Source organism: Electrona antarctica (assembly GCF_951216825.1).
Source record: "Electrona antarctica genome assembly, chromosome: 10".
Lineage (NCBI taxonomy): Eukaryota > Metazoa > Chordata > Actinopteri > Myctophiformes > Myctophidae > Electrona > Electrona antarctica.
In genome coordinates this window covers 55,331,994-55,343,105 of record NC_136791.1, presented here as the reverse complement: position 1 = coordinate 55,343,105, position 11,112 = coordinate 55,331,994, and the positions used below count along the sequence as shown (strand labels likewise).

At 40.2% G+C, this 11,112-nt stretch overlaps 1 protein-coding gene across 1 annotated transcript; it reads right to left on the bottom strand.

Moving 5' to 3' along the window:
* Window positions 1-633: 633 nt before the first annotated feature.
* thumpd2 (THUMP domain containing 2) lies at window positions 634-10,353 on the bottom strand. Its single transcript, XM_079512634.1, has 11 exons — window positions 10,094-10,353; window positions 9,096-9,234; window positions 7,251-8,054; window positions 6,328-6,467; window positions 5,574-5,651; window positions 5,371-5,423; window positions 5,118-5,205; window positions 4,234-4,305; window positions 1,978-2,092; window positions 1,348-1,468; window positions 634-1,155 (listed from the first exon to the last, which is right to left on the bottom strand). The coding sequence occupies exons 1-11, from the start codon at window positions 10,199-10,201 to the stop codon at window positions 783-785; spliced, it is 2,091 nt and encodes a 696-aa protein (XP_079368760.1). The 5' UTR covers window positions 10,202-10,353; the 3' UTR covers window positions 634-782.
* Between the last annotated feature and the right edge of the window lie 759 nt (window positions 10,354-11,112).

Sequence of the window (11,112 nt, the reverse complement as noted above, 5' to 3'; positions counted from 1 at the left end):
TGTACAGTATTATCTAAGTTATAATCATATTGCCTTTTTCCATGAGAAGCTGATAATTGATCCCACAGACACCCAAGGATTAAAACTAGACTAAGCTCATTATCACTCAAAATACCTTCAAACTGAAAGCTGGATAAGACTGGGTATTGCCTACAACCTCACAATACGGTATCACAATATAGAGGCCACAATACCGTGTATTGATTCGCGATACACGTTTATTTTGAACAATGACTGTGTCCGACTCCTACTAAATTTACTTTTGCAGTCCTAGACCTAGACCACCGATTGCCAATGTTACCAAAAGATTGACATAAAATGTAGTTTCCAAATCAATTTGAAAAACATAGTTAACATTTAAACAAAAAGCAATGAAATAAATACAAATAAATAATGTTTTGAAGGAAATGAAATTAACTTTTATTTTACTCATGTCTGAGTCTCAGACACAAACACACCATAGCTGATGTTTTTTTTTCTTCCTTTTTTTAAACCGTGTCACACCCATTATTTCCTGCCGCATCGTATGGTAGTAGCCTCTACCGATAGGATTATCAGCAAGGAATACGATTATTGCCGTATCGATTAATTGAACACCGCCCTAAAGCTGGGTAAGTATGAAAAATCCAAACTATCCCTTTAAAGTTTGTAAGTTACATTTTAATAATATATCATTACAAAATGGGTAGGCACACAAGACTCACAAAACAATTCTTTGTTCAACACATAAAATCTTTATATAATAAAAAAGAGAATATCACCAACACAGTTTTGAATCAAGTCTATAACTTGACATATTTTTGTATAAGTCCATCAATTGCCCCTAAGCTCACTCTGTATGACGCCTGGTGCTTCAAGGAGGAGAGAGGGTGTGATGACACCTGTTGTAGTCCAGTCTGAGTGGACAGAGATTCAGACTGAGTCTGACTCTCTGTTCCCTGGATACAGGGTGGTGTGACATCTGGGTTGGTCTGACAGGTCTCAGGCTTTAGCGAAGAAAGAACAGGAGATGACGAGCAGCGCTGCTGCCCACTAAGAGGCATTGTTTCCTGGATAGGTGTTGGGTAAGAGCCTGGGTGTGCCTGGAGCTTTTTCAGCAGACAAGATAATTGAGGGCTCAGTAGGAGAACCAGGACTCCACCTACACAGAGGACTCTAGAACACACACACAAATATCATTTTTAAAGACATATCAGAATAGTAGCATTCATGCACGTGCACACACACACACACACGTTTCTTAGAATACACTTGCATGCCCATACAGTACGTACACACACAACATCCTTGCATACATGAGACAAACATACTGTATACACACAGTCAGTCACACACAAACACACCAACCTCTCCATCTCTGTAACAATGTGAATCAGCTTGGCAGCCATGTTTTCCTTGGTATCAAACTGCCTGCCAAATGGCAGATCACACAGAACAGCATCCACACTCCCGCTGGCCAGAGGGAGCTCTGGGCACCACAGAGAAAAAAAACACAACTTTCAGTTCAATGCATTCATCAGTCACTACTCGGTACACTATGTACTAATACTTTGCCATAGCCCACAATGCATAATGCTCTTTTGAGTGAGGAAAGGAAACTGCTTAATTTGAATTCTGCTATACTTGATGATGTGTCAATTTGAATTTAGATCAAATCCATTTTGGCTAACGTCACATGCAATACCTAAATGTTGCAAAATGCAAATATGTAAAAAGTGTCCATAGTATTGTGTAGATCAACAGACCCCCAGATTGGTACGCATTAGCCATGGTCCCTCTCAGAGTGAACATTTGTACACTCTCTGAGTTACAGACCTGTAAGGATTTATTTGGTTCCTAATTATCAGTCATTTAGCAGGGGACCTCCTGCATGGAACCTCTTCAAGGACCCATGTGGGACACCACGCCAGTATGTCAAAATTAGAGAAATTATGAATATATACTGTACTAAAATATAGTTCCCACAGGGTTTCCTACCCGTGGTTGAGGCCTTCAGCAGGTGAACTCTGTCTGCAAGGTTTGCAAATGCTACATTCTCATTGGCCTTCTGCAGCTGTCTGTCATCAATGTCCATGCCCAGAAAAAAGGCATCCTGACAGTAAGGGGAGAATGCTTAGAATTATTTCATATTACTTTAGATATACACCTTATCCATGATACAACTCACAATTAACCACTTTCAACCTAGCAACCAAAGTTGGGCATAATTATTATTTTTATTAAAAAATAAAGATCTACAAGCTCACATTGTGTCACACAGTAATACTAGGTACAACAAGTATGCACCAATATGGAAATTCTTGGCCGATACCGATAATAATTTAGCCGATAGGCGATACTGATACCGATATTTGTTAATTTAGTGTAATTTTCCCCTTTTGTGCCAGCCAGGGAAACAAATACATCTTCATTATAATATATGAAATAGCTGTTCAGAAAACATGGCTCTATGCATATACTGTACACAATTTTGGAAATCACTCTTCCTACTTCCGGGCCTCTTCCGACTTCCTTCACAAGTGATATTACAGATGATATTAATTAGTATCATCGGACAATAACACCTGTGAAGTTAGTCGGAACTCGGAAGAGGCCCGGAAGTATTTCCAAAAACACCTCAGCTGTGCTGAACTGAAAGTGACTGGAGTTAGTTAAAGGGACATTTCACAGCTGGAAGAAACTGCAGTCAATGTTAATATTTGTAGTAGATAACAGTAGCACAATTTGAAATTTACACTCTATGGCCAGAAAAATAATGTAATCTGTGTGTTTGACTAGGGTTTGAATGGATTGCTGAATTCCTACAATGACCAGAATGCTTTGCTGCACTGCTCCTGCTTGTGGAGAGGGGGAGGGCTGTCTTACTGAGACAACATGTAGTCCAAGGTAGATGGAATGGAGATACGGTCACCGACATCATTTACCCTATCATGCAATTCCAGACAGCAGATTCGTCGCACCATGGGAGCCAAACTACACTCGGAAGTTTGGTGGAATACATTGGAGTCAATTATAGCCCAGTGACCAGTTCATGAACAAACACTATTTCTGAATAACTGAGACCTTTTGTAAAGTAATCGCTTCTGGAAAACAACAGAAGACATATAAAACATAATTGTCTGCTGTGTTGCTTTTCGATGTGTACACTATTTTATAGAGGTGCGAGACTGTCCGCCGTTTCCTGTCTGGCAGCTAAATCTCGCGATACCTCCGATACAGAAACTCAAAGTCAAAGTCGTACGATTTGTCACACACGTTACCGCAGTGAATTTTGTTTTCCGCATTTGACCCATCTCTTGGAGCAGTGAGCTGCAGCTGTGCTCGGGAATCATTTGATTAGTTGATTTGACCCCCCAATCCAACCAATTGATGCTGAGTACCAAGCAGGGAGGCATTGGGTCCCATTTTTACAGTCTTTGGTATGACCCGGCCAGGGAGGCCACTGACTGGTGTCCCTGTCCCTGCTGCTGTTTAGATCCCCAAATAAAATGATGTACTGTGCAAGATTTGCCTCCCATGAAAGTGTCATGGTGCAGCCCAGTCACGTGACCATGACCTTTCCTTCTCTAAGCTTCCTTGATGTAGTCAGGAAGGAAGTGAGACCAGTGTCTATGACATTACTGGCACTAAAACATGTAAAAACACATATTACACACACACAAACCCCAGGAAAGTGTTTCTTGTGTCCCAAACATCATTCAAATAAGATCTGGTTGCAAAAGGGGTGAAGTGGCCCAAATGTTCATTTATTCATTTTTGCCGATACTGGTATTGAGTGACCGATAACTGTGTGGCCGATATAGTGTCTAAGTATTTAAATAGGTAGCCCATTTAGCTGAATTCTAGGACAGTTTTAAAACGCAAACGATGAATAATTCACACTGGTTTATTATAAGTGGTTAATCCTGTTTTTAACTATTGTGTTAGACTCCATCCAAAGCAGAAACAAGACTCAACACACTGGAATACAAGAAACTAGCCCAGGGCTAACAGGTGCTGTAAGAACAGGTCTAAATTAATCAGTAACCTAGGACCACGTTTACCCTTAAACTAATGATAATGAACTTCAACGTGTTTGTCTTTCTAACCTGTGTAAAAGAGTTATGCCTGATTTATACGTGGCTTGTCGCAAACCGAAAACACTCAACATATTGTGAGCTTATAGATCTTCTATTTCTTGTACGCAACACTGGCATGCAAATAAGTATGTATCAGGCTTTTAAGGGTGCTGACCTTCTGCTCCTGTGCACCTTCCAAAAGGATAGTTCCAACCCCACACATTGGATCTAAGACACAGAAACCTGGCTGGACAAAACACAGCAAAGACAACATTTGAACGAACATCGCAGGATGAGTTTCATGTACTGACCATACATGTATGGTCAAAGCATGTGAGAGAGTGGCTAAAACATTTTCAGATACAGCTTTAAAGGGATAGTTCAGATTTTTTGAACTTAAGTTGTATGAAATACTTGCCATTAATATAGTGGTTGCAACTGTATTAATTGATTGCCCGAGTCCCATGGTGGGAGTTCTGCTCTGGTTTTGGTCAATATTAAGTAGTTCCGGTCATTTTGTGGGGGGCACTGGGGCCACGCAGTAAAAGTAAATTAATCCACAAAACTAACGTAATTTGTATTGTTGACCTATTTCTAAAATATTAGCGCGACTTTCGTTCAACTTTGACCCCTCTATCACATGGAACTATTTTTTGGGCGTAGTGATATGGACACAAAAAACATAGTTCTGTGTGATAGAGGGGTAAAAAAATAACGAAAGTTGCACTAATATTTTAGAAATAGGTCAACAATACAAATTACGTTAGTTTTGTGGATTAATTTACTTTTACTGCGTGGCCCCCAGTGCCCCCCACAAAATGACCGGAACTACTTGATATTTCACCAAAACCAGAGCAGAACTCCCACCATGGGACTCGGGCAATCAATTAATACAGTTGCAACCACTATATTAATGGCAAGTATTTCATACAACTTAAATTAAAAAAATCTGAACTATCCCTTTAACATAAATATCAATTTGACTTAACTGATGTGTTTGATCGTCAAATAAAGCTAGTATCGTGGATGTGGATGTAAAATGCATCAGTATGTGAGAACCTGTATTTGGGCCAGAGCGCCCATAGCCCAGGCTACTGTAGACCTCAGTCCGGTGGTTTTGATGTAGCTCCTGTTAGCTAAAGGCAATCTGAAGAAGAAAATGATCTAACAGTAAAACATAATATATTCATACAAGATCAATTATACACAAACTTGAGATACACTGAATAAAGCTATATAAATATAAAAATAAGTTAAGAAGTAGGGACAATCTCTCTGATACACTGGAGTAAAAGCAGATCAAATATCTAACCTTGTCAGTGGTATCCCCAGTAGACAATGGTCATCACTCAAATACACATTGACCTGTAGAAGCAACAGGAAAAAAAATCACCATAATAGGGATAATTCTTTCATTCATTTTTTAGCAGAGATGGATCTCATAAAAGCTGACAGGAAATAGGTTTATATAAAAATATAAAAATACATCTTGTAATTGTGTGTGAAGGATGGTACCTCCAATTTAGGATTCCTCAGGTCAACCTTCCAACCCAGCATTCTGCAAAGGCCTGATCCAATCAGACCACTCAGCTCCTGTATGCAGTTACAATGCAAAGGAAGTGACCACAGACAACCTTATTAGTACAAGCAACCCAGCAAAGGACACAAAGATGCAAGTCCATGACATCATCACTGATGATTATATATGCAAAAGAATGACCTGCGACATATTGTAAGGGTAGCGGTAGCAGCATCTTCTCCAGATATGACAACTACTATTAGCTGGCAAGGAGAAAAACCTTCGTAATGTTTTCTATAAAAACAACTATTATATTCAAACACTATCAGACCGCTGGTATTGCTAGGGTTATTCATTTGCTGACACGATCACCGTGTTCAGGTTTCGGTACCTAGCAGTGGCCGGATTATTGCATGGCTGAAATAAAGTGTGCGTGTGTGTGTCTGTCCTTAAATGCAATAAAGAAGTGGTTCTCAAGCTTTTTAATTTCAAGGACTGCCATAACTCTCAGCAAGTTACAGACTTGTAAGGGTCCATTTGGAACCCCATGAAGGAACCCTGGGGGTCCTGGACCACACATTGAGAAACACCAGCATGGGGAGGCGCGCACGCGCACACGCACACACACACACACACACACAGGCAATTTAATAAAACCGCCTCAGTACCGCATGCGTGCGCACACTCACACATACAGCAATAGATTCTTCACGTGCTACATAACTAACCAAGTATATTCTACATATATACCTGTGTGCTGAACCATCTGGCTAGAGCTCCAGAGCACTTGCAGCTGATCCTAAAAGTGACAGGTTCTGTAGGAGAAGGTTGAAGCAGTTTGTCCTTGCTGGGCTCCTGTAGTTCCGTTTCTTTTGTGTCTGTGGCCTCCACTTCAACATGCAAAGTGATCAGAATAGTCATTTGACAATTGACATTGACTTGTGAAGTGCAGCAGAAAGCAGAAACTCTACTATTAATTCTAATATGGCCACATATTAATACTAAAGTAGATGTTGATGTATTTAGTACTTTTAGTTGGGAGTAATAGTAGTAGCAGAAAATGTGGTAGTAGCAGATGATAACAGCAGCGGGAATACAGTAGTAGTAGTGATTGCAATCATGAATGTGCCTTGAAGGAGGTCTCTGACCAAAAGCTCATTATTAAAAAATAACTACAAATAAAATGAGAGATGCTCTATTCATTCAGTTGGATATTATCCCATTTAGGCCTGACGTCGAAATAAAAAAAAAAAAAAAAAAAAAAATCTATATCAGTGGTTCTCAATATTTCATGTCAAGGATCCCAAAAATATGTAATGTGCCGCCGACCCCCATCTGAAAATATGTAGTTCCAGGGACCCCCCAGAAGCAAAGATTTGAGTTTAAAACTGAAACTCTTAACGAATATATATTCAAAGATTTGAGGCACATTTTCATGATTTTTCAAAAATAGCAGACTTACAAGTTCATAGCGCGTCACTCGGTGCCGCGCTATGAGCTTGTAGATCTGCTATTTTTCAATAGCTAAAGTTTAACATAATGTTTAAAACACCAAAAGGGGTTCCTGCCCAAAATGGGTTATTTAGCTCCAGCATGTCATTACAAATGATTACCAAATAGTAATAAATATGATAAAATAAAAATTTCAGTCCGTATCAGAAAGTAAATATTACCATGTTCCAGGCTGTCTCCATACTTTCTCTTGGAACGGTGGTCTCTCAATGGTCTTATGTGGTCGTGGCTGTCCGGTTCCTTGCTACAGTCATACAGTGCTGCAGTTACTGTTGCATGGTTTCTACTTTGCCTGGCGCCACTCAACTCCTCAACCCCATTTCTTTCTTCCATTCCCTTCTCCTCCTCCACTCTGTTACCTTTGACCTCTGATGTCTCGTTCTCTTCTTTACTGTTTTCTTCAATGTTCATCCGACTAGATTCGTTAATCGCCTCTCCTGAGTCTCCTGCCCCCTCATCATTATCCCTCTTTCTCTTACACTCTGGCGCCTGTGGTCCTTTACGTGCAACACTGCAAGACCCCTCACGATGCTGTTGTTCACCAAGATGGTGTAACCCTCCCTTGGCTCCCTCTCTTTTGCTGTCAGTTAGTTTATCTTCCTCATCGTCCTCCCTCTGTTTCTTCCAGGTTTCTTTCTGTCCATCACTGCAAGACTTATCAATGCCACTAACCTCCTCATTCTTTCTCTCTGTCCATTTAGCTCTATCAACCACACTCTCTCCGCGTTCCCACTCTATTTTTCTCATCCTACAATCCCCACTCTGCTTTTCAATCACTTTCCTGTCACTCCACTTCTTATCCTCCTCACATTGTCCCTTTGTTAGTCCCATTGCTATGTTGTGTGAGTCGACAGAGGTGCCTTTGCAATCCAGCACCTCCTGCAGACGACTCCATGTCATTACAGCACTGGTCCATTCGCTTGCATCACCCAGCAGTCTAGACCGTAGTTCAAAGGCCGCCTTGGCTAAAAAGAACCAAGAAAATAATATAATTATAGAGCAGTGTTTCTCCTCCAGTGGAGAAACGGAAAGGAACATAAAGGATACATACAATACATACACCTAGAATGTCTGTGATCTTACATACATTTCATGTATTCCAAATACACAGCCATAGATCGGTCCTATCCTCCACACACTGTTAGCAGACTGACCTCGTCGGCATTTAAACTTGTAGCGGTGCGTGTGTACTCACCCAATAATTAATTCCAAGACTTGGAGTCAGATATTGTTCTCTAGTTTCCTATCCAATTAAAAGTTGTGGCAGAAGGTTTAGTAAAATACAGTATCTTCACTTTTCCACGAGCTGCACACATTCTCTCCAGGCGAGGGGTCCGGAATGAGTGCAGGACTGAACATATCAAAACTTCCTTTGGGAAGCACAAATGTATGGGGAGCACAATTGGCAGGTGGTGTGATTAATTACCCCACACCAAAGGCAACGCACCAGTCAATTGTGTGCCCCCTTCTCAAACATTGCTTGTTCCAGAAGGAACTTTTCATATGTTCAGTCCAGCAGTCATTTCAGGTCCGGCCTCGTCACTGACAGAGAATATGTTTTACTAAACACACATTTTCGAGTACACACACACCACTACAAGTTGAAATGCAGACAAGGTCAGTCTGCTAATCATGTGCGGATAGGACCGATCTATGGCTGTGTATTTGGAATGCATGAAATGTATCACAGACATTCTAAGGCTAACAGTACATATACTTTTTTTGTTTGTGTTTTGATAATTTCATCAAGAGCAACCAACAATGAGTCAACAGGTCAAGGTTTTATTCCTTGCTTAGTTTTCTTTGATGTAACACAATGTGTTACAAGGATTAATCCTGTGTGCTCTCTATTTCAGGACTATCCATCTCTCATCTTATTTTTATCCATCCATCCATCTTCATGCACTTTATTTGGAGTCTTCATTGTTCTTTCAGACAATCTTATTTTGTCTTGATATACTATACCACCTGTAATGCATTACTGAAGGTATGCTGACGCAGCTGACCTGAGCTAAAGTGGCCAGGCAGCTTCACGGGCAAGTCTTGTCTCAGCAGAAGGAAGAGTCTCTCTGCAGACTTGAGCTCTCTGACTCTGTCGATCCCTGCAGAGGTGCTGAACAGCACCTTACCTGTTGCCTGACAAACCTGTACAAAAAACACCAAACAACACAATTAGTCAGAGGATATTAATCAAATCTGGGAATACATTTCTTACCAAGAATTTTCTTCACCAATGTGTTTGTAAGGGTGTCTACTAACATATCCCACATGGGTTTCTATTCTCTAGGGGAATTTTTGACAGCTGCTGAAATTTGGGGTACCATACAACCAATATAAGGCAAAATGTTCTAAATTTCATTATGCTTTAAGTAGCACGCGACGTGTCAAATTAGGGGGTTGATTTTGAATCCATTCCAAAAACACTCCTTGGGCTAAAAACTACCATAGCCGTCATCACAAAATGTGATGAGGTCAGCACATTTGGGCAAGGCCCTAACTTTCAGCAGCTGTCAAAAATTCCCCTAGGGTGGTTGAATAGAAACCAATGTGGGATATGTTAGTAGACACCTTTACAAACACATTGGTGAACATTATACTGATAATATTCCCTGACTAAATGAACAACACCAGACAACAGTGTTGTTTGACGTCAGTATAGTGGTTCTAGCCTTGGATCAAGACAATCATATAGTATTTTATCGAGTCTGACTATTCTTTGGAAATATAACATTACAGACAGTGGTATGATTATACAATGGTGCTAAAAGTATAACAGAAAAAGCCCCGAGGGCTTATTTCCATTGTGGTCCGTATACCAAAGCAAAAGTTAGACTCGATCATACGATAGTCTAAAGATTATGATTCACAACGTCACACATTGACACAGTCATGTTTCAGGGCTATAGTAAGAAGTAGAACGTAGAAATAAAATGAAGTAGAAAGTAGAAGTAGTAGTTCAAGCGAAAGACGGTGTGTAACTGTGTATATTCAAAAAAGTACTCACATCTTCAGCTGCAAGCTTCGACTTTACCTCTTCAACTAAAAATTGCTCCATACCGTTACCAGCAGTACAATAATATCGAACAGCACTCGCACAATTCGGCTCCCCCATAACGTGTTTTCTTTGATAATAGGAATAGGAACAAATATTCGTGTTTAAAATTACAACCTCACATGGTCTGATTGCTGCGGATGACCATATTGGTTTATTTTCTTCAATGTTTACATCGGAAACGGAAGTGAGCCACTGCAGTGGCGGGTTGTTCCCAGTAGGGGTCTCCCCTTTACAGCCAGAGCGTCACTGCGTTTCTTATGCAAATTGATACTATTTTACATAATTATATTGTTGGTACTGTAATACAGTACCAACAATATAATTATGTAAAATAGTTTTGAATTTTAATTTGAATAATGCCAATCTGTTACAAGGAGCATACAGTTACTGTATGCTCCTTGTAACAGATTGGCATTATTCAAATAACATAAAAAACAAAAGCCACAGAAAGGTCAAACTAGATTTAATGTTGTATCTCTCACTCAGATAAATCATAAATGACGCACGCACACACACACACACACACACACACACACACACACACACACACACACACACACACACACACACACACACACACACACACACACACACACACACTGTGATAACCAGTGGGTCTGAACAGGTGTTCAATGTTCATAGAATAAAGTGCAAACAAACCCTCAGGTTGGTAAGTGCATCCACACAAGTCTTTTAATCTATCTCATTTTCTCTGTAGTCTGTTCTCCACTCTCTTTTATCACTTTTCCTTGTTTAGGCTATAGCCTACTCTCCATCTGTTTTTTCCCTTGTCTGTCTGTCTGTCTGCCTGCCTGCCTGCCTGCCTGCCTGCCTTCTGTCAGAGATAGTTTATACATCCATTATAGGAGACGTTAGTTTTATACTTTTGAAAGTTGACAGCAGTATTTCAATGTTTTTGCATTCACTTAGTATAAAAAACATCTGCGACAAGTGGCAGCAATTTATTC

Excerpts from the sequence above, each read along its gene's own strand:
- thumpd2 (XM_079512634.1), bottom strand. The coding sequence starts at position 10,201 with ATGGGGGAGCCGAATTGTGCGAGTGCTGTTCGATATTATTGTACTGCT. Across the intron at positions 5,206-5,370 it reads CTGGGGATACCACTGACAAG|ATTGCCTTTAGCTAACAGGA; the intron begins GTTAGATATTTG and ends TTTCTTCTTCAG. Across the intron at positions 1,156-1,347 it reads ATTGTTACAGAGATGGAGAG|AGTCCTCTGTGTAGGTGGAG; the intron begins GTTGGTGTGTTT and ends TGTGTGTTCTAG.